The sequence below is a fragment of the Haliotis cracherodii genome, unplaced genomic scaffold (assembly GCF_022045235.1).
Source record: "Haliotis cracherodii isolate W230 unplaced genomic scaffold, xgHalCrac1.p SCAF_12, whole genome shotgun sequence".
Classification (NCBI taxonomy): Eukaryota; Metazoa; Mollusca; class Gastropoda; order Lepetellida; family Haliotidae; genus Haliotis; species Haliotis cracherodii.
Window position 1 is genome coordinate 9,372,730 of NW_027266267.1, and position 25,511 is coordinate 9,398,240.

Genomic DNA, 25,511 nt, shown 5'->3' on the forward strand with positions numbered 1-25,511 from the left:
ATCAGTTAGGTTTGCGACAAGGGTTCACTTTACAGTCAATTGAATAGGATTCAGTATTATCGGGAATTAATTTAACTTGCCATCTAGTAGCCCATTCTGACATTATGTCCAAGTCATTATTGAGATTACTAGAAGACATATCCGGACCTTCTATGATCACATGCAAAGCTGTGTCATCAGCAAAAAGTCTTACATTACTATTATATTCTTTCAATAATGTTATTGATATAAATAAAAAACAATGATGATCACAAGATCGAGCCCTGTGGCACACCTGCCAAGACAGCTTATAGGATTGAGCTATGGCCATTTATATCTACCTTTTGATATCGATTTTCTAAGTAACTGTCAAACCATGTCAATACCCTTCCACAGATACCATAATGTACTTCCTTTGTGTATTTTTAAGTACTCCATTTCTAATACCATCAGGGCCAGTTGCCTTTTCGATGTCCACGGACAGGAAAATATTCCTAACTTTACCTTTAATTAAAATTATATTTACTAATAGATTATCAACTTTATCTAATTCTACGGTTGGAAGGTGCATATGAGGATTACATGTGCGGGATCTGTCCACAAATACGTTTTCCAGAATATTAGCAATATCCATGGAATTATCACATAATTACATAACCTATCCCCCCAAAAATTGAGGGAAATTGTGTCTAGCAGTTTAAAATTTAAGAAATTCTTTTTGAAGCTCGGCCTCGTGTTTTTTAATGTCAAATATGTCAACAAATATCCCTATCAAAAGTGAAGTATATATTATCAGATAACAAATATTAACAAATTTATTTTCACCACAAATAGATCAATAGCCATTACGTTTCACATACTTCATAAATATTATGTGACATGGGTGGCCCAGTCGTCTAAGGCGCCGCGAGTTGCGTCCCTTAGGCACACCGGAAACCTATGATTGTGGGTTCGAATCCCTGTTCGCCCTGATTATGTTTCTAGGTTTATCAGCACCATACCCGTGCTCGTGGGTTTCACCGAAGTGGTAGACGTCTGAGACCTGCGTCACTTCGGGCTTTCCTCCCATATTAAGCTGACACGCCGCGATATAACTGGAATACTGTTAAAAGAGGCGTTAAACCCAACTCACTCACTCACTCATTCACTCGGGTGTTTGTTGCAGGTGCCACTGTTGGGACAGGATACGCTCACCTTTCCCCGAACACCTGGTGTCATCGTTCAGTGATAGTGATTCATAAATACAAGCTAATGATGTAGTTGGAATCGTACAATCGACTCTGCTTTTAGCAGATATTTGATATATTGATATATTTCATATATTTATCTATACTGAAATGGCTGACGGCTTCCTTCTTACACTTAGACCGCCTCCGTGGTCTAATGGTAGAGCGTCCGCCCGGAGAGCGGAAGGTCCGCGGTTCGATCCCCAGCCGCGCCATAACAAAAGACGTTACAAGATGGTACTTGTTGTTATCCTGTCTGGCGCTCGACATTAAGGGGCTAAAACAAGGACTGGTCGGCTCGGAGTCAGTATACTGTGTCTGAGTGGGGTATTCATGTTAACCTGCAGCATGGTATCTCACTGAGCTAGCACTACAAATCGGCATCAGTCCGGACTAGTACAAGCAGCAACAAACACACACGTGCATGCACGCCGCTATATAAGTGCAATAATATTGGACACGACGTCCTCTCACTCACTCTCTTATTTCTGCAGGATTTTCGCGCAGGAGACCTCGATGGGAATCCGCGAGTCCTCTCACTCACTCTCTTATTTCTGCAGGATCTTCGCGCAGGAAACCTCGCTGGGAAGCACGCTGTATATTGACGACCTGGCAGATGAAGGCGGAAAACCACAGACGTGTCGGGTCAGAATCGATGGGAACACCGTCGAACGAGACATATACCTCCCATTATATGGTAAACGATTATGGAAGATGTCTTGCTGATTAAGTATGCGTCAGTATTGTGTATAATCCAGGGTTGGAGTTACATGCAATAGTGATGACGGGATGACCCGGGCAGGAATTTATATACACGAGTACTCGTAGGTCTTCTTTGATAGGTGGTTAGGAGTACTACGTAAGGATAAGAATTTATGGATGAACAACTTCTTTATTACAATTAAGAGCGACGTTTCGGTGTAGGTGATAACGGTGTTGGCATGTTGGTATATTTGGGGATTCGTCGAACTGTATACAAATTCCACGTATTTTCAAACACATTTCGCTCCTAAAACGTCATAATGTATGCTGATATTGTTAATGTAGCCTTTGAAAAGCCTCTAGAAGTGATACACATAATGATTCCGAAACGTAAAGATGTTGGCATCCATAAATTCTCTTCCTTATCATTAATTTAGTTGTATAAAAAGGTCGTTATTACTGGTATTTAGTTGAATAATTGCAATAATTTGCAATATGGTATCTTCGTGAAGTTGAGTAGAGTCGATTTCTTTGTATTTGTCAATTCAGAACTGTCGATCAGCTTTGCATGCTTCCCCTCATCATCGTTGAAGTGGTTCTCATCGTTGAAGTGGTTCTCATCTCTGCCTTTCAGAGACAACTGCATGCCACAAAGTGAACGCACAGTTTTAAATATTCCCTCAGTGATTTCAAAATATGATCATACATTGGATCTGTGAGGATCAGACATATCTAACGGCGCCACATTGTCTCTCAACAGGGGGCTGATGCTTGTACTCCAAGTACCTCTCTCGACTACTCGAATAATGTGTCAATAGTGTGTACATTGGTCAATAGTGTGTACATTGGTCAATAGTGTGTACATTGGTCAATAGTATGCACATTGGTCAATAGTGTGTACATTGGTCAATAGTGTGCACATTGGTCAATGGTGTGTACATTGGTCAATAGTGTGTACATTGGTCAATAGTGTGTACATTGGTTAATAGTGTGTACATTGGTCAATAGTGTGAAAATTGGTCAATAGTGTGTACATTGGTCAATAGTGTGTACATTGGTCAATAGTGTGTACATTGGTCAATAGTGTGTACATTGGTCAATAGTGTGCACATTGGTCAATGGTGTGTACATTGGTCAATGGTGTGTACATTGGTCAATAATGTGTACATTGGTCAAAAGTGTGCACATTGGTCAATAGTGTGTACATTGGTCAATGGTGTGTACAGTGGTCAATAGTGTGTACATTGGTCAATAGTGTGTACATTGGTCAATAGTATGCACATTGGTCAATAGTGTTTACATTGGTTAATAGTGTATATATTGGTCATTGGTTTGCACATTGGTCAATAGTGTGTACATTGGTCAAAAGTGTGCACATTGGTCAATAGTGTGTACATTGGTCAATAGTGTGTACATTGGTAAATAGCGTGTACATTGGTCAATAGTGTGAAAATTGGTCAATAGTGTGCACATTGGTCAATAGTGTGCACATTGGTTAATAGTGTGTATATTGGTCATTGGTTTGCACATTGGTCAATAGTGTGCACATTTGTCAATAGTGTGTACATTGGTAAATAGTGTGTACATTGGTCAATGGTGTGTTCATTGGTCAATAGTGTGTACATTGGTCAATAGTATGCACATTGGTCAATGGTGTGTACATTGGTCAATAGTGTGTACATTAGTCAATAGTGTGCACATTGGTCAATAGTGTGTACATTGGTCAATGGTGTGTACATTGGTCAATAGTGTGTACGTTTGTCAATAGTGTGTACATTGGTCAATGGTGTGTACATTGGTCAATAGTGTGTACGTTTGTCAATAGTGTGTACATTGGTCAATGGTGTGTACATTTGTCAATAGTGTGTACGTTTGTCAATAGTGTTTACATTGGTCAATAGTGTGTACATTGGTCAATAATGTGTACATTTGTCAATAGTGTGTACATTGGTCAATAGTGTGCAGACTGATCAATAGTGTGCAGATTGATCAATAGTGTGCACATTGGTCAATAGTGTGCACATTTGCCAATAGTGTGAACATTGGTCAGTAGTGTGTACATTGGTCAATAGTGTGTACATTGGTCAATAGTGTGTACATTGGTCAATGGTGTGTACATTGGTAAATAGTGTGTACATTGGTCAATAGTGTGTACATTGGTCAATAGTGTGTACATTGGTCAATAGTGTCTTCTATGGTCAATAGTGTGCACATTCGTCAATAGTGTTTACATTGGTCAATAGAGTGTACATTGGTCAATAGTGTGCACATTGGTCAATGGTGTGAACATTGGTCAATAGTGTGCACATTTGCCAATAGTGTGTACATTGGTCAATAGTGTGTACATTGGTCAATAGTGTGTACATTGGTCAATGGTGTGTACATTGGTCAATAGTGTGTACATTGGTGAATAGTGTGTACATTGGTCAATGGTGTGAACATTGGTCAATAGTGTGCACATTTGCCAATAGTGTGTACATTGGTCAATAGTGTGTACATTGGTCAATAGTGTACACATTGGTCAATGGTGTGAACATTGGTCAATAGTGTGCACATTTGCCAATAGTGTGTACATTGGTCAATAGTGTGCACATTTGCCAATAGTGTGTACATTGGTCAATGGTGTGCACATTGATCAATAGTGTGTACATTGGTCAATAGAGTGTACATTGGTCAATAGTGTGTACATTGGTCAATGGTGTGTACATTGGTCAATAGTGTGTACATTGGTCAATAGTGTGTACATTGGACAATGATGTGCACATTGATCAATAGTGTGTACATTGGTCAATAGTGTGTACATTGGTCAATAGTGTGTACATTGGTCAATAGTGTCTTCTATGGTCAGTAGCGTGCACATTCGTCAATAGTGTGTGCATTGGTCAATAGTGTGTACATTGGTCAATAGTGTGTACATTGGTCAATAGTGTGCACATTGGTCAATAGTGTCTTCTATGGTCAATAGTATGCACATTGGTCAATAGTGTGTACATTGGTCAATAGTGTGTTCATTGGTCAATAGTGTGTACATTTGTCAATAGTGTGTACATTGGTCAATAGTGTGTACATTTGTCAATAGTGTGTACATTGGTCAATAGTGTGTACATTGGTCAATAGTGTGCACATTTGTCAATGGTGTGCACGGTTGTCAATAGTATGGTCATTGGCCTGCGATTTCTTCAAAAACAGAAACGCAATACGGACATTTTTTGCACAAAAGGCAAAATTAGCAGACGAAGAGGTTCAAAATGAACAGGTTTAATGTGTTAATTTTCCGGATCAAAGGACCACAACAAGGACGTGCAAACCATTAGTCGGGAAACACTCACGATTCGGAAAATACTGGCTATAAAATTACGCAGAGGTGGAGAATATTCAATTTCCTATTTGATGGTGTAAAGTTAACTGCAAATATTAATCCGGTTTTAAATAAATACACTTCTAAGTGTTGTCCGAGAATTTATTCTGCGTTGAAAAACAGTTCACCGCATTTTATCGTACACCGATAAAAGTACTGTGAGACGATTTTTTTCATTTAGAAGCTTTACGGAAACTGTAAGGGAACAAAATACTGCCTAATATCTGAACGACATAACTACATATCAAATGGAGCTATATGCGTATGAATAACGACATACATTCAATGCCAAAAATAGCACGCCGTAAATGACGAAAACTGATTTGTCTCTATGACGTCAAAAGGCCCCGGATATGTTACACACGTACAAAGAAAAGGGGGCATAACTCCGCTATGCATAGTACTAGTTTATTGTAACTCGGGTCGCTTGGTGAGAATTAGCTGTGGGTAAGGACAATTTATTTTCGTGGTGTTTTGTTCACGTGGAACCAAACTATTCCAACACAAATATCGATATTGAAACTGTATACGTTAAAATCCCCATAAGAAATGATGAAATCGTACTTCATTAAAAATAGGTAATAGAGAAATGGATTGCCCTGTCTAACCTATAACTTAGTCCTTAGATTCCAACATTCTCCTGAATGTGTAAGTGTAATTTGACTAATGTTGCACCATTATTAATGGAGCACTAGCCTTATCATCAAATGTAATGAAATACCAAAAAAATAACACCATGTTATTTGACGTCCTGGCTGGTTTTATGTCTTTGATAATGTCGGAGAAAGCAGCACTGGTATTTTGATTAATTCATATCTCTCCTATTTTTCGTTCATGGTATGGAAAATCTCGATGTGTAAAACGGAATTTGACGCCTTTTCGACACAACATAAAATGACTGCTTTCACCAAGTAAATAATGTCTTGAATAAGTAAACAATTAAATAGTTCATCGTGTACCTTAATTGGACAAGACACGCACCTGTTTGGCATCAATGTACGTAATGAAATACTCAAAAGAATATATACCAAAATTATCTTCAATATTGGACAAATATTTGTTCATTACTATGTTATTATTTCTCTTCATCTCCTCTCAGAATTACACAATAAAAGATGCGAAGAAAGCTCTTTTGGTATAGAATTTTCAGGATAATCGTATAAGGTTGAACCAACGAGGAACCTAGCATGGAGTTTATTATTTTAAACATTTTACAAATCCCGGAGAAATAAAGTAAACAGTATAAATAATATCCTGTGATCACAATATTGAAAAATGAATGAAGCCATTGATTATTTAATGCAAAACGAGAGGAATAATTCGTAAATTGTTTGTGACTAACCCGCACCTAGCGAAAATGCTACACTGTGTAAAATCTGTATTTTGCTTTGTTTACATTTCAAACAAGTGCAGTTTTTCGAGCACAGCGTTCGTTTTTACACCTGACTTATTTTGCTTGATTTAATCCAGCCACTTCGTATTGGTGACAAAGACCATTGGTCATTTGATTCTAAAATGTATGAGGAATTCAAGGATGTATGGCAGCTAAGTTTGAAATATACGTGATGTTACAGGCGCCTCATAACCGGTGTACCTGACACGTGATTTTGTAAACACTATCCAATATGGCGGAAAGTTCACTTCGGCGTTCGTGTTTGCGTATTTTTCAAAACATTCGAAACGATTCTAGGGTTATCGGAGACGGTTGGAATGATCATTGGTGATTTCATAAACGACAGATACCCGTGATCACTAAAATGCTATTTTTTAAAATTCATTTCTCCGAGTAAATACCCGAAATTTAGATTTCAAAACATGCTGTAAATAACGCCGTGAGTGGTGAATTAGTAACATGTAAAAAATGGCGACATTTACAATGTACCTAATTTTCAGAGGTCATTTTCAGTACTTGTACTTGGCCTAAAATGCCAGTGAATTATATCACAGGGAATTCCCCACCTTATTCAAAACTGTGAAGCGTATAGTTACAACACACCAAGACGAGTTGTTTGGGCAGTAAGAGCATGGTTTGGCTTGGCAATTGATTGACAGACAAAAGGACCGAGTGTGTTGTAAGTGACTTGTAATTTTCAAAGGCACATTAGAAAGGTCAACTGTTAATTTTCCGCATTTAGCAAAATGCGTTCTGTGTCCAGTTGTTCTTATGTTTGGCAGTTACATTGTAATCTTTTAATTAAGTTATAAAAATTTCTATTGTTTTTTGGTGTTTATTTACGTTATTACTCTTGAACACTGTCGTAAGTTTGAAATTTCTCAAGCTAGTAGGCGGGGCTTGCTGATCTTAGCACCAGCCAATGGTAATAATCTTTAACAAACCGTGCTTTTACTACCATGATACAGCACGGGTAAGATCAAAGGCACCGCTCGCAACCCGTGCTGCAATGAATTTTATTCGACTTCAAAGTGAGGGTTGTCGAGGGGGGACATATATGTTCCTGTGGCATCCAGGGGGTTAACATTGGTAATTTGTGTGAGCATTACTAAATGATGTGAACATTGCCAATTTGTGTGAACATTAATCAGTAGAGTGTACAAATTTATACATAATGCGACAAAACCCTATTCTTATGATATCCCTGCTAAAAGCAGAGAGATTCCGACTCTGTGATGAACATTTTATCCATTTTAGCTATAATATAAGGGTAACGCTATTTTTCAGGGCATTATCATTTGTAGAAGCCCGACGAAGGAGGGCAGTTGAAAAGACCGAGGGCTTCTGCAAATGATAATGCCCTGAAAAAGAGCGTTACCGTTATTATAGCTAAAATGGATGGAATTTGTTATCAAATAAAAAGAAACAACAACATCGGTTTTGAAACATTTACTGCAATCAACATGAATGTCACTGACCACATTTTACAAATATGGAAACGTCATAGAACAAACTAGATGACGTCACTATAATGCGTGACGTCATTTTCTCTACCCTATGACGTCATTATCAAGTTACACTGGCCCGCTCATTTCTGATAACGTGCGGGCGGTTTAATGATAATTCTATCCATTTTAGCTATAATGAACATCAACTTGACGTCACCTTATAATGGCCGTGATTATGGCCCGTCGTCAAACAATATGAGGTCATTATCAAGTTACAGTGGTCCGCTCATATAAGGGTAACGCTATTTTTCAGGTCATTATCATTTGCAAAAGCTCGAGGTCTTATTTTAAAGACCTTGGGCTTCTGCAAATGGTAATGCCCTGAAAAACAGCGGTACCGTTATTAAAGTAAATTGGATAGAATTTGTTATCAAATAAATATAAATAACAATATCGATTTTGAAACATTCAGCGCAATCAACATGAATTTCACTGACCCACCTTTACAGATATGGAAACGTCATAGAACAAACCAGATGACGTCACCTGTCCTTATCCCAATGACGTCACCTAACAACGGGCGTGATAATGGCCCGTCGTCAAACAATTTGAGGGCATCATCAAGTTACAGTGGCCGGCTCATGTCTGATAACATGCGGGCGGTTTACTGCCAATCCATTCTCTTAAGAATCCCCAGCAGCTGTTTCAGATTGATTTGTTTAGTCATGGTTAAAGAAACCTATGATTGCGGGTTCGAATCCCGGTTCGCCCCAATTATGGTTCTAGGTTTATCAGCACCATACCCGTGCTCGTGGGTTTCACCGAAGTGGTAAACATCTGAGGCCTGCATCACTTCGGGCTTTCCTCCCACATTAAGCAGACACGCCGCGATATGACTGGAATACTGTTAAAAGCAGCGATAAATCCAACTCACTCACTCACAATTGTCATGGTTAATGTTGTGTATTTCAGATACCCCCGAAAGCGTTATTGTTCCAGCGCAGGATAGCATGAGGCGAATGAAAGGCGCTACTGCATCTATGTATTGCAAAACCAAGGGACTTTCAGACGAAGAATTGCAGGATGCCAAGTTCGAATGGCTGGACAAAAATGACAACATCATTGGACCTTACATTAGAAATGATCCCAGACACAACAGGTACTGTACTAACAGTTATAACAAATTATGAATATTTATGTTATTGTTACAGTGCATATATTGCCCCCCCCCCCCAAAACAAAAATAAAAATAAAAAATAAAATAAATTAGTGAACAGTTTAAGATTTAAAAATATATTAAATAATGTTTTAGATGTATATAACGGTTCTAAATATATGGGTGTGACTCGGAAAATAAATTAGCCCGTAATTGTGTTTCGGAAATTAGCTCCTTTGTACGCATGCTGAAAAAGCTTCATTGGGTATTTACGCAAGCGGTTTTTATACATTTGAGTTTTTCTTTTAATGCATGCGTTTTGATCATCATCATCATCATCATCATCATCATCATCATCATCATAATAATAATAATATATTTTATTTTATCATCATCATCATATTTTATTTTTATATTATTATTATTATTATTATTATCATCATCATTATTATTATTACATCATTGGACCTTACATTAAATATGATCCCAGACACGACAGGTACTGTACTAACAGTTATAATAAATTATGATTATTTATGGGGATTGCCTAAAAGTCGGGCCAAGAAAAGTCGGGCCGGGCCGGGCCAGCGGGTAATACCAAAAACGGATTGCAGAATAATAAAACGAAACGCGCATATCTAGGCAGATCTCAAATGTCCACAAACGTATAGTTTTGCTCATTTAATTGAGTTTGAATAAAAATGCACCTTCAACAATGTAATAAACTGATGATTATGACTACATACCGTGAGTCTCGTAGAAAAGTCAGTGTTTTGGTTGTGTGTATTCTTTGATTAGAATGCTTCTCACCGACCTTAGCGTGTAGGGGTATGAGGTCCTGGGCAGGAAACGACAGTGTTTTGACTACTCTCCTTTCATTAATTAACGTGTTACGGTAATTAACCTTTACTTATTCGTGTAAAACCAAAATAGGATGTTTCCTGGAAGTGGATATTCGCGAATGTCAAAGGACTGACACGACACGTGTTAATAACTGTCCAAGCACTTCTAAAGTTCCTAACATTCTTTATATCTAAAGACTAGTATTACATTAAATTATATACCACTTTCTTGTTTCATATTTCAGTAGTTTAAGAAAACACAGAGCTCAAAGTGAAGCCTTTTTCACTCCACATTCTCAACATAGTCTCTATCAGAAGTGTTTGACTTGTGTTGGGTCCGACTTGGCCCGGGCTGTCAAAATGCACTTTAAACAAACAAATGTATCATCAAATGTCTTTAAATCTATTGACTAGCATTATATCTACCTAAATACCACCTTATACTGTCTCAGTTCGCTGTATTTAAAGAAAACAAGGGGCTCCAAGTGAAGCCCTTTTCCCTCTACATTCTCAACATAGTCTCTATCAGAAGTGTTTTGCTTGTGTTGGGTCCGACTTGACCCGGGCCGTCAAAATCAACTTTAAACACACCGATGTATCTTCAAATGTGTTTACATCTATAGATTAGTGTTATATCTACCTATATACCACTTTATAATGTCACGGTACATCGTATTTATAGAAAACAAGGGGCTCAAAGTGAAGCATTTTTACTGTATTTTCTTAAAAAATCCAAGTCAGAAGTGTTCGGTCCGACTTGGCCCAGACTGTCAAAATCAACTTAAACCTCACAGATGTATCATCAAATGGATCCACATCTTTCGATTAGTATTATATCTACCTAAATACCACTTTGTAGTGTCTCAGATCGCTGTACTTAAAGAAAACAAGGGGCTCCAAGTGAAGCCCTTTTCCCTCTACATTCTCAACATAGTCTCTATCAGAAGTGTTTTGCTTGTGTTGGGTCCGACTTGGCCCGGGCCGTCAAAATCAACTTTAAACACACAGATGTATCTTCAAATGTGTTTACATCTATAGATTAGTGTTATATCTACCTATATACCACTTTATAATGTCACGGTACATCGTATTTAAAGAAAACAAGGGGCTCAAAGTGAAGCATTTTTACTGTATTTTCTTAAGAAAATCCAAGTCAGAAGTGTTCGGTCCGACTTGGCCCGGGCTGTCAAAATCAACTTAAACCTCACAGATGTATCATCAAATGGATCCACATCTTTCGATTAGTATTATATCTACCTAAATACCACTTTATAGTGTCTCAGATCGCTGTACTTAAAGAAAACAAGCGACTCCAAGTGAAGCCCTTTTCCCTCTACATTCTCAACATAGTCTCTATCAGAAGTGTTTTGCTTGTGTTGAGTCCGACTTGGCCCGGGCCGTCAAAATCTACTTTAAACGCACAGATGTATCTTCAAATGTGTGACCATCTATAGATTAGTGTTAAATCTACCTATATACCACTTGATAATGTCACGGTACATCGTATTTAAAGAAAACAAGGTGCTCAAAGTGAGGCATTTTTACTATATTTTCTTAAGAAAATCCAAGTCAGAAGTGTTCGGTCCGACTTGGCCCGGGCTGTCAAAATCAATTTAAACCTCACAGATGTATCATCAAATGGATTCACATCTTTCGATAAGTATTATATCTACCGAAATACCAGTTTATAATGTCACAGTACATCGTATTTAAAGAGGAAACAAGGTGCTCAAAGTGAAGCCATTTTCCCTCTACATTCTCAACATAGTCTCCATCAAAAGTGTTTGTCTTGTGTTGGGTCCGACATGGCCCGGGATGTCACAATCAACTTTAAACAGACAGATGCATCAGCAAATGTGTTTAGATCTATAGATTAGTATTATATCTACATATATACCACTTTATAATGTCAAAGTACATCGTATTTAAAGAAAACTGGTCCGTTAAAATCAAACACTTTTACTGTATTTTCTTAAGAAAATCCAAGTCAGAAGTGTTGGGTCCGACTTGGCCTGGGCTGTCAAAATCATTTTTAAACACACAAATGTTTCATCAAATGTGTTTACATCTATAGACTAGCATTATACCTACCTATATACCACTTTATAGTGTCTCAAGTCGCTGTATTTAAAGAAAACATGGTTTTTAAAGTGAAGCCATTTTCCCTCTACATTCTCAGCATAGTCTTTATCAAAAGTGTTTTGCTTGTGTTGGGTCCGACTTGGCCCGGGCTGTCAAAATCAACTTTAAACTCACGGATGTATCATCAAATGTGTTTATATCTATACCTTGTTTTCTTTAAATACGATGTACTGTGACGGGAACATAAACATTATAATGATAATGATGATGATAGTTGTTTATGATGAGGATCATCACCATATTTTAACGTCAATGGTGTGATTAACAAGGAGGCCTTTCATGATTGAATTTAATCGTGCACTATTGCACATATTTATTCATCTGAAAATCCTCTTGTGAAGAATGTCAAGACTGAAAACAAGTCATTCAATGGATTTTCCTAAACGACCCATTGATGCAGTACTGAATATCCATGTTAATGTTTATTTTGTTGATGGTGCTGGACGGTACAGAAATGGGTGTCAATCAAGCGAAGTGCCATATCAAATCGACCAAGAACCAGTCACTTGCCACTCGAAAACGTCAATGTGTGGTTTTGTGTCAAAGTTGATGTCCAGCTTGACACAAACACAGTATCTTTGGCATGGTTCGATCCTCTTGTTACCGTAATGTGTGGTTTTGACTCCGAGACCATCAATGGTACGACCCAGAATATGCAGAGGGCGTCGTGGGAAAGGATAATTACATATAAAATTCTTTGGAATACGCCCACATACAGAGTCAGACGTATCCAAGCGAACAAACCTGATATGGTCCTTTTTGATAAATCCAATGTAAGCATTGTATGACCGATTTATCTGTTTCTTTTGAAACTAATGAGATTCAGGAGAAACAAGGCAAAGACAGTATGCGGACCGTACTAACGAAATGTCAAGCTAGCTTCCCAAGTTGTTATACTCGCCATTCATGACAAAAATGAAAAATCCCGTTTCCTGACGCTTAAATTAGTGTTTATATTAATTAAATTGCACACGTTTCCAAATATTCGAAATATTCCAGTGTCCATACCGTCCACTGTCCTTGAAGGATAATGATGACGTAGACGACAAAAACGACAACGACAACAACAATGTGCTGGATTGACTTTCAGAAAGCATATGATTCTGTCTGTTTGGGAATGTTTGGACATGTTGTAGAAATTTTCGTCAGTGTCCACATTGTCCACTATCCTGGAAGGTGTATCTTGCCACATATGTTTGCGGGTAGAGACACAAAACCAAATAAAGACATGACACATGTGTATGCATACAATTTGGAATAATATGGACAGTTTACAATCCTAGACACATTCCACATTAAGCCATGTTAGATCATGTTTACACTGCTGTTTTATGTATGAGAACACAAGAAAGTACGGATTTGTCAGTCATTCAAATCTCGAGTTCAGCAAAAGTTTTCGTGTCTATTTTTAGTAAAAATCGTTAGGAGTTTTGCGATCAGGGTGTTAGTTGTCAATTTTAGGTGCTTAAAATGCACTTTAATGAATCCTTGGAGTCTGTAACCTTGAGAAACGTTGTAATGTTATTAATACAAAAATCAGTAAAAGATAAAGCATATATTTTGTGACCGGAACTAGCATCTTCGAGGTAAAGCTTACGTTTTGTGTACCATCAAAAGCATGACAGTGATGACATTTCTTCAAAACATGAAACAATCCCTATCATCCACAACATGAGAGATATTGACCACGAATGTGTATACCGAACTCTCGAACCTATTCTCCGATCACGACCGCCTCACCATAAAAATACATATAGATTTGGACCTGTGAAGATCAGGGTTAGAACAGATCGTCAGCAACCAATGCTTCTATTAAAAGGTGACTATGGTTGTCGTTAGAGGCGACTAACGGGATCGAGTTGGTTGTCAGGCTCGCTGACTTGGTTGATTGGATGCATGTCATCTTATCCCAGTTGTGTGGATTGATGCTCGTGATGTCAATCACTGGATTGTCAGGTCCAGACTTGATTATTTGCATGACCTCCCTCATATAGCTGGCATATTGCTGAGTGTGGCGTAAAACAAAAAAACAAACAAACAAAACATATAAATTTAACAGCTTATTTCAAATTCGAACTCCCAATCTGACTTTACAATAGAACTGTGTACCATGATATCGAAGTTTGAATTTGCCACCGTGACAGCTTTAAGAAATCTTAATTAGAATTTTACTTAACTGTAAACAATTCTCCTCGATACAGATTGAGGAATCCGTAATGAAGTCAAAGAAAGTGATCATTTGCAACATTGTCAAACTTAGTTTCATCCACAGAAACCACGGACCTTTTTCGCAAAACTAAAATTCAACTCAATCCTTCACTTGTTTTTCTGTCACAATGTTTATTGATTATTACCTGTGAAATACATTTCAATTAGTCATCGAGATTCATTTCAATTAGCCACCTTTTACACCTGTTGTATTCTGAATTGATCGTCTATGCAATCGTATTTCTATGGATCTATAATACACAGTCTGTTACTCAGTTTTATTTCGCTTATTGACTTTCTACATAGGTGAACAGGGACATTTATTTTACATGCAAACAACATGTTATTCAGGAAAATATAATTACATGATAGGGGTTTGTGAACACACAAATAATTATTTATTCAAACACCTCTTCCTTTAAAAAACATATATATTAACACACACAAATTGTTTTTACAAACAATAGTTGATTTTATGCTTCCAAACAAACCACACGCAAGCTATTGTTGAATTTTAAAATATAGCCAAGGTAAATGTATCCACAATCATATTTAATCACAAATATCGTTCTGTTCTATATAAATGTAACAAGTGAACTAACCATTTCAGTGGATCTCAACATGGACAAAACTGTTGGAGATGTTCAATGAGTGAATGTTTATTTAATGAAGTAAAAACGTAGATTCTTTCTTTTGGTAAATACATGTAGCTGTACATCTTATAGATGTTCCAAGAGAAAATAATATTATATCTGCCTATATACCACTTTATAGTGTCTCAGATCGCGGTATGTAAAGAAAACTTGGTGCTCAAAGTGAAGCCCTTTTCCCTCTACATTGATGATACATCTGTGTGTTTAAAGTAGATTTTGACGGCCCGGGCCAAGTCGGACCCAACACAAGCAAAACACTTCTGATAGAGACTATGTTGAGAATGTAGAGGGAAAAGGGCTTCACTTTGAGCCGCTTGTTTTCTTTAAGTACAGCGATCTGAGACACTATAAAGTGGTATTTAGGTAGATATAATACTAATCGAAAGATGTGGATCCATTTGATGATACATCTGTGAGGTTTAAGTTGATTTTGACAGCCCGGGCCAAGTCGGACCGAACACTTGTGTGACTGTTGAGAGTATAGGGAGAAGAGGTCTACTTTAACCAACGTGTCTGCTTTAAATACGACGATCAGTGACATTATAAAGTAGTATTTACTTATATATAGTACGTTCCTATAAATATAAACGCTATGCCGACAGATGGAAATTTGTATCACGATAGCTAGAAGTATTTGATACGTTTCAAATCTTATTTCGTTTAACGATTGCTCTTTTACATGTTACCAAGATCAGCGACGCTTACACACAGCTCCACTTTCTGGTTTTCAAGCGATTTTCTCCGAATTACTTATTTATGGTGCACTTTTTTGTTTGGTGATTGTTCATTAATGTCATGTGTGTATGTTTCATCAATTATATGTAGGTATGATCGCCGATAATGAAGTAATTAGCCAGTAACACTTTGGCCCGTCTTGGCCCGGCCCGGCCCGGCCCGACTTTTAGGCAATCCCTTATTTATGTTTCTGTCTCTGCTGCTGAATGAAGTGTACCCTGGGAACGTTTCTGTAATCAGAAATGTACCCTCTCTGCGTAGCACTAGGCAAGTCCATTGACAGGTGCGCGAAACTGGTTGCTCTACAGATAGAATTTCAAACCGCTGTAATATCATGGTAGTACCTGTTTAAGTGGGAACTGTCGAGTTGCGCGAACCACATCAATCAACGATTTACACTTTATACTTGAAGTGAGCCTGGAACCGGTTTTCTCGCCTTCTTGAAAGGCCTCATCCATCTCCACCAGGTCCCTATATTGGACATTACAAGGATAACGTTTGAAAAATTCCTCACGTACCTCTCAATATATGCCATTAAGGTACATTGTCTGTCCCAAGCTGGCTTCATACCTTTTGTGAAACTGGAAATTGTTTCGAGCAGTGTGAAAAAAGACCCTCTCTCGGCTGCCTCAGTGCTATGCCGTTTCGGTAGATATTGGTAGCTATTGGTAGATATTGGTAGATTTTTGAATACAGGAAATACCAAGGGTAGGTTGTTGTATCAGCCTCTGCGCCCACAACCCCTTCAAGGTTATTGCCATGGAAGCGTTGAAATTCACGAGTCCCGTGATAGTATTCGAACCACGGACTTTCTGATCCGAGGTCAGACGCCTTGTCCACTTCGCCAAAGTGGCCAAGGTGGTCAAGGTGTCATCTGTGGTATGACGTCACGTCCTGCTGCCTTCAAATAGATAGGTGTGAAGCCCATTTCTGGTGTCCCCCGCCGTGTTAGTGCTGGAATATTGGATAAAAGCGGCGTAAAACCATACTCCCTCACTCACTCAAACAGATAGTCGCATAGAAGGGTTCAGAGTCTTACTTTGCTCAAATTTGATATAAACGTGCTCAGTTGGATTCGAACAACCGAACTGATTCGTGGCCGGTGTCACGAAATATATTCAACCCCAGAATACAATCTCTCCCCGGCGAATTTATACCGGTACAGTTCCGCCCCTCTCGAAATAAACTCTCCCCCACCCTACGAAATAAAATCTCCCCCAAGATGTTGTATGTTTAACAGAAACCTGGTTGCACCATGGTATTCTAGCCACTGATATTACACTGATACCATTTTCAAATCGTAGCCTGTTTAAGGAATAGATTTTAGATCTTAAATCAGAGTATAACGGACAGTCTGAGCTGGAGGCGTGCATGGATATGGTGACAGATTTTACGTAGTTAGTGTTAAAATCGAATGTTTGCGGGGATTAATAAGATTTCTGAATTCAGTTACAACAGTAACCGTACATGTATTTGTTACATTAAGTCATTTCATTCAAATTTGTTTGGTATGATTATGTCTTATAATTATTTTAGGAAGGTACAGGTACCAAATAAAATATGCTGAAATATAAACTCATTATGATCATATTTCATAATCTATTTTTCAAAGTAACCCTCCTTACATTAAAGATAACTATTTAAAGAATATAGAACTTAAAAACACTGCAACAAACCGAATAATCAGGGGGGAGACTTTATACTGAGGGGGGCGCGAAATATATCCGCCTAGGGGAGATTTTTGTCAGAATTGATTCTCCGGGGTAGAATCTGTACCGGCATAAAATCTCCGGGGGAGAATTTGTACGGGGGAGAGTTTATACCGGGACACCGGAAGCCTTTGTCCACAAATGCAAAAGACCCTTCAGCAAGCTGAACGAAAGTATGTCATCTTGTGGACCACTCGACACCCTACACTAGTATTAGCATGTCCATGCCGGATGTTCTGTGTGCAGGGTCTACACACTGACATTGCCCCATGTTCTGTGTGCAGGGTCTACACACTGACATTGCCCCATGTTCTGTGTGCAGGGTCTACACACTGGCATTGCTCCATGTTCTGTGTGCAGGGTCTACACACTGACATTGCTCCATGTTCTGTGTGCAGGGTCTACACACTGGCATTGCCCGATATTCTGTATGCAGGGTCTACACACTGACATTGCCCCATGTTCTGTTTGCAGGGTCTACACACTGACATTGCCCCATGTTCTGTGTGTAGGGTCTACACACTGACATTGCCCCATGTTCTGTGTGCAGGGTCTACACACTGACATTGCCCCATGTTCTGTGTGCTGGGTCTACACACTGACATTGCCCCATGTTCTGTGTGCAGGGTCTACACACTGACATTGCCCCATGTTCTGTGTGCAGCGTCTACACACTGACATTGCCCCATGTTCTGTGTGCAGGGTCTACACACTGACATTGTCCGATATTCTGTATGCAGGGTCTACACACTGACATTGCCCCATGTTCTGTATGCAGGGTCTACACACTGACATTGCCCCATGTTCTGTATGCAGGGTCTACACACTGACATTGCCCCATGTTCTCCATGCAGGGTCTACACACTGACATTGCCCCATGTTCTGTGTGCAGGGTCTACACACTGGCAATGCCCGATATTCTGTATGCAGGGTCTACACACTGACATTGCCCCATGTTCTCCATGCAGGGTCTACACACTGACATTGCCCCATGTTCTGTTTGCAGGGTCTACACACTGACATTGCCCGATGCATCCCGCCTTCAGCTTGACCAGTTGACCAGTGGAGATCAGGGGACTTACACCTGTAGATGTACAGTCGGAGGCAACATCATGATCAACGACATTCAACTCATTATCTACGGTAATTGTGAACAGGGTGAATGAGTGAGTTTTGTTTATCACGGCTTTGGACAGTATTTCAGAAATATAGTAGCCTGTCGGCTTAATTGAAAATCAACTCGCCACAAGTGAGGATTTGCAAGTGCAGCCATTGAGCTTTGGTTCCAATGGTTCCGTTGCACAATTCAAATCTTCGTTATAAGCATGTTCGTTATAAACGTAGTATACTGTATATCCGATTTTGCTCTCAGGGAGCGCCGCATAACCCACCTCACAGTTGCGGGACGTCGCAAGTATGTCTCATTGCGATCATTTGAATGTGGTTGCAAATTTTGCGACGTTTTTTTCATTCGGTTTGAAACACACTTGCAACTTGTAATACAGTAAACTACGGTTATGACGAACTCGAGGGGACCACTAATTTTAGTTCGTAATAACCGTAGTTAGTTTTAAGCATACACACAGCATATATACAACAAATAGTCGGGACTAGAACATACGTTCGTTATATCAGTCAGTTCGTTATAAGCGTGTTCGTTACAAACGTAGTATACTGTATATCCGAACTTATTTGTAAAGGAAGCTAGAACGATAGGAGTGCACCATTTAACCTCAATAAAGAACAAGCACTGTTCAACACTGTTCAACACAAACAAGAACTTGTCTACACTTTTCTCACTGAGATTGTTCATCTTATGGTGTGGGATGCTAACAACCAAATTAGTTTACGATGATACTTCAAGCTGCAGGGTGCGATAACAATGATATTCCGGGGCACGTGAAATATCAGGACAGCTTCCTTGATTAAATATTCGTAGCGATACTGATCTTAGTAAACTGAGAAAAAGAGTTGAAAGATAAATTTCGTGGTTTATGCTGGCGGCCTGATTGTTTTCAGAATTTAATTGCCCATAATTAAGAGTGCATATAACACACGAGTGAATATGAATAAAAAAATAAGTCTTGTGTACATTGATAAATCGGAAGGGGTGCTAATTGGGATTGTTCACCAATATATTAGCAAATATGGCCGTGGGCGCTTATTAGAGCGGGGTGCTTATTACGTCGAATACAGTATATGTGTCTTCTGAGCACCTATAATTTAACGACGAAACAAATCACACATTTAAGCAAGTTCCTATTGAAAATCTTTAATCACCGATGCCTATTTCACTCTTGTTACGCACACCAATAAAATTACCATATGACTTTGGAAGTATACAGTTTCCAGTTTTTACTCTAGGATTTCTATTTTATTGGGTTATTACATTTTGCATTGTGTAACCAATATTTTTTCACTCATCTCTTCATCACTCTATTGTTTCCCCCCCCAAATTGGTGAACAGTTTAAGATTTAAAAATATATCAAATAATGTTTTACATGTATATAACGGTTCTAAATATATAGGCTTGACTCGGAAAGTAAATTTGCCCGTAATTGTGTTTCGGAAATTAGCTCCTTTGTACGCATGCTGAAAAAGCTTCATTGGGTATTTACGCAAGCTGTTTTAATACATTTGAGTTTTTCTTTTAATGCATGCGTTTCTGTATGCAAGTTGATTGAAAGTTATTGGGTTTTGAGTATTATTATTAATTTTTTATATTTTTTATTTATTTTATTTATTATTATTATTTTTTATATTTTTTTAAATATTTTTGTTGGGGTGGGTCGGGGGTGGGGTATTTTACGCAAAAACGCTGCTTATCTGCTCTGCTGATTATATCACACACTTTGACCAAACATCCTTGAAGATATTATGATAGTGTAGTTATTTTTTGTAACCGAGGTTCCATACGCAACGGAAATAAGGAAAGCAAGAAATATTGCCCCGTATGCCAAGTGTAAAGGTTGGTGAAATATCGTACAGGCTACTGGGCAGGTCACATCTGATTGTTCGCTGGCAAATCAAGGATTTCTTCTATGTGTTCATACTTTCATCACACATTCTGGTAGATTTAAACTTAAATAATACACCAAACCTTCACATATAATATATATGTACCTTGTGTTCGTGTGGACCCATCATTCTGACTATTGGGGCGGTCGGGTAGCCTGGTGGTTAAAGCGTTCGCTCGTCACGCCGAAGACTTGGGTTCGAATACCGACATGGGTACAATGTGTGAAGCCCATGTCTGGTGTCCCCCGCCGTGATATTGCTTGAATATGGCTAAAAGCGGCGTAAAACCATACTCACTCACTCACTCACTCATTCTGACTATAAAAACCGGACACTGCTGATCAAGGCATTGTTTGTGTAAGTATTATGTAAACAACTTGACTTTCTTTGCTGCCTGATTTCTATGTGCTCTTGTTTACCAATCCCAATTTTCAGTTGAAATAAAAATATGTTTCAACCATTGTTCGCTAGTCCTGGTTTAGCCCCTTTATGCCGAGTATGGGGTTTAACGTCGCCTTCAAGATTATAATACTTTATAATACTGCGACTAGTAATAGACACGTCATCTGTCGATGACACTGCAGAGCAACAGAAATATAGTTTCAAAGATGGACATGAAACATGTTTCTGTTAAAGACAACACAACAGCTTGGATAGTGTGGACGAGTCAATGAAGCAAGTCAGCTTAAGTTGAGGTGAAATGGGGTGCATGCACGTCCTGTACTGATACAGCTCACTGAAATACCATGCCGCAGTTTGACCTGAATTCCCTACTCAGAGACAGAATACTGACTCAGAGTTGACCAGTCCTTAGCTTATCCCCTTTTTGCCGAGTGCCAGACAGGGTAACAACAAGTACCATCTTTCAACATCTTTTGGTATGACGCGGCGGCTGATCGAACCCCGGACCTGTCCATCCATATACATATATACATACATATACATATATACACATACATTTACATTTAAACATACACATATACATATCTACACATACATAGAGAGAGAGAGTTTATTGCAGTAAAGGGGCCACCGGCCCATTATACAATACATATTTCATTGATTTTTCAATTCAATTGAGCGCCATACAATATTATACATTGGTCAATCAAAGTGACAATTAATTAATTTTGAGTTGTTTACATCTTTTTTTCATTGACAGGAAAATATATTTCGCTAAGACATTTACAGTGTAGGCATTTTGTGATGGCAGTAGTTGTTGGAATTTAAGAAGAGTTGGGTTTTGTACATAGTATTTCGGTAATAGACTTCTTATATCATTATAGAATGGGCATATCATACAAAAATGGTATTCAGTTTCGACACAAGGTACGATACACAATGGACAGAATCTTTCATTCGCACTTATACCAAGTGTACGTCCGTATTCAATCATAAGTTTATGGTTTGAACATCTAAATTTAATCAGAGCATTTCTATAAGGATGTACAATGACAAGTGATAGGTATTCTTCGAATTTAAAGACAGTCTTAACAGACTGGTACATTTTCAATTTAGAATATTTTGACAAATCCTCAAACCACATTTGGTAATCAATCTCTTTACAACGCTCTTCAAACTCTGACAAAAAGGAAGTGATACAATTAACATTTTGGTTTTTCCAAACAAATCCAAAACCGTACTTAAATAAAAGCATTTTAACATTATATGCCCAACAACTCTTATCTAATTCAGCTAACCTATATTGAAAAGAATATGCCTGCTGTAAAATCACATTATCTTGTTGTTAAATTAATCTCAGCCAATACTTAATTATTTTGATGTACATCTTAGCTTTTAATGAACAATATCCAACTTCACCTCTAGCAACAACATTTGGTGTGTTTCTACCAAGACAGAGTAATTGCTTAAAGTAAGTATCATAAACACGGGTTGCGTCTGGCGATGGATGAAAACCCCAAATTTCAGATCCATAAGTCAACACTGGAAACAATTTAACATCAAAAATATACAGCAATACTGGCAATGATAAATTTCTAAAATTGTTACATTGGGAGCGCATTGTATTCAAAACCTTGGACATTTGAAAAGACAGAGTTTTCTGTGTTTTATACCAGGAACCACTGCTAGAGAACTGAACACCTAAATATTTATAGGAAGGAACTATTTCTAATGGTCTATTATCAAGATAAAACTTTTCATATTTCCTAAGTCTACCACCTTTTCTAAAAACAACTACTTTTGTTTTCTCAACATTAACACAGAGGCTCCATTTTTTACAATAAACAGATAGTTTGTCAAGTCTTTTTTGTAGACCCTTTACTGTACTAACGAAGAGTGCCATGTCATCTGCAAACAGTAACATAAAAATATTACAAATACCCAGTTCTATACATCTGTCCTCATCTACATTCAAAAAATCTATAATATCATTAATATACAATGAAAAAAGTAATGGAGATAGTTGGCATCCCTGTTTCACACCGTTTAAACAGTTGAAAAAATCAGTAAAACCACCCTGCAGTGAAATACATGACTGAACATTGGAATACATATTTCTAATAAGGCGAAAAACACTTCCTTTTATGTTGTACAACCAAATCTTATATAACATACTTTTTCTATTAATTGAATCAAATGCAGCTTTAAGGTCAATAAAACAACAATATAATCGACCTTTATACAAAGCAAAGTATTTAGCAATCAATGTATCTAAAACAAAGATGTTGTCCAGTGTTTGAAATCCATGTCTAAAACCAGCTTGTTCAGGGATAAGAATATCATTAGTTTCAACAAATTTGGTCAGTCTTTCACATATAATTTTAGCAAATATTTTACCAGAAACTTCCAATAAAGTTATGGGGCGATAATTTTTAGGATTGTTAACATTTCCTTTTTTATGAATTGGAAGTATTGCCCCAAGTGACCACTGTTTTGGATAGATGCCAGTTCTCAATACTGCATTGTATAAAGTCAGTAATAGGTTAACGCAAGCAAATGGAGCATTTTTGAAAAAGTCAATTGGTATACCACTATATCCTGGAGCTTTGCCCTTTTTCATACCTGAAATTGCAGCAGTAATTTCATCATAACTAATATATCTATCTAAATCATTCGTATTTACAGTTGTATCTATCAAATCATCGGTGATTGAGTCAATAAAGTCCATTATGCTTTCAATAAAGGATTGTTCATCGGGTGAAGTGCTTATACTATTAAAGTGGCTTTCAAAATGTCTTATCCACTCAGCAGGTGTAATATCTGGGTTAGTGAATTGTCGTTTTCCCTTTAAAATTGACCAGAATAGTTTGTTGTCCCTATTAAGAAGGCTCTCCTGAAGTTTTTCCTTTTTCATATTGAGAGCACGTGTACATTTCAGGTGACATAAATGTTTGTATGATTTCCATGCTTCGATATAGGTGAGGCGGTCGCGTGTACAGTTAGTTGCATGAAATGCACGAAGTTTACGGCGTGCGTCACACCTGGCTTGGTAGCATTCCGCATCCCACCAGTTATGTCCCTTGTTGACTATGGATACTGACGATTTCTTGAAGTCCTTTGAACATGACAGTAGCAAATCGTGAAATGTTTCAGCAACTTCCTCGACACGCCCACATGCTGCTATTGTTGTTATTTCTTGGATAGAATGTTCCGATATTAAATTCCAATTTTCAGTGTATTTTACCATTTTGTTCTCGTTCCAGACATATCTTGACTTTTTAGATAATGTATCGTTGGTCAACTTAGGTGATCTATATCCCTTGAACAAGACAGAGTATGTGATAGGAAAGTGTGTGGATTCAACTTCGTTACAAATATCGAAACTGGTAAACTGGTGAAATATGTTATTTGAGCACAAAACATAATCTACAACGCTTTGGCCCTCATTCACAACACAAGTTATTTTCCCAATGTCTTTATCTTGAAACAAACGACCATTGCAGATACGGAGTTCATTTTTCTTGCAAAAGTCTAACAATGACTTTCCCCTTTTGTTTACATTTTTGTCTTGAGATATTCTTGGGGCGGGTTCATCCATTATATAGTTTATATTTTCGTCAATTGGCAAATAGGTGGTATCATCATTTTCTAAATAGTCTGCAAAATTCCCAGTTCTGGCGTTAAAGTCACCATGTAGAATGAATTCACAATTAGGAAAAGAACTTCGAAACGTATCAATATCCTCTTCTAGAATATCAAACAATTGTTCCTTTGAGTGTGGGCTGGTTGATCCTTCTGGAGAGTAATACACTGTGCCTATCACCACAGTAATGTTTAACTGAAGTTTTATCCACTGGACATTATCTGTTTTAGTACAGCCATGTAATTCACAGACGTTAGATGATATGTCTTGATTCACGAATGTGAGTATCCCGCCTGAGTTTCTGATAGCACCACTTGCTTTAGTTCTGGTTTTGCTGTATGTATTATATCCATTAATGTCTACTTTATCTTCTTTATTCAACCAGGATTCCACGAAACATGCTACATGATGTTTATTGATAAAATCTAAAGAAAGACTCTTTTGTAGTAATCTCTTGAAACCTTCACAGTTCCACACTGACAGTTTTAGGCTGATATCTGTGCATAATGGACGTTGGCCACACCCCTAATCATCATCATTCGTATCTGTTGCTTCCGTTGATTCCTTCACTGCTGCCGCGTTGTTTATACCACTCCTAGTGACTGGTGAGAATGTCTTTATGTGTATTAGGTTTTCATTTATGTGATCAAATCTGTACAGTTTGTTATCAATTTGAATCTTATCATATCTCAGTACTGCATACTTCATTTCATCTCTTGCTTTATCTAGAAACGTTTTCAACTTACGTCGGGTTTGTCGTACTTTTTCTGGAAAATCCTGAGAGATACCAAACTGCGATCCTTTCAGTTTGCTTGATCCTTTCAATATCGATTTTCTGTCAAGCGAATTTCTAATAGTCACGAGTACAGGTCTGGGTCCCAGTGATTTGGTAGGAA

General features: G+C 38.0%; 1 protein-coding gene across 1 annotated transcript in view; it reads left to right on the forward strand.

Moving 5' to 3' along the window:
• Positions 1-25,511, forward strand: part of LOC139457512 (protogenin-like) — a 38,840-nt gene that overhangs the window by 11,378 nt on the left and 1,951 nt on the right. The window contains exons 7-9 of the mRNA XM_071238898.1: positions 1,766-1,902; positions 9,079-9,265; positions 18,558-18,694. Of these exons, the coding sequence (XP_071094999.1) occupies positions 1,766-1,902; positions 9,079-9,265; positions 18,558-18,694 (461 nt within the window). The remainder of the gene's footprint in view (positions 1-1,765; positions 1,903-9,078; positions 9,266-18,557; positions 18,695-25,511) is intronic.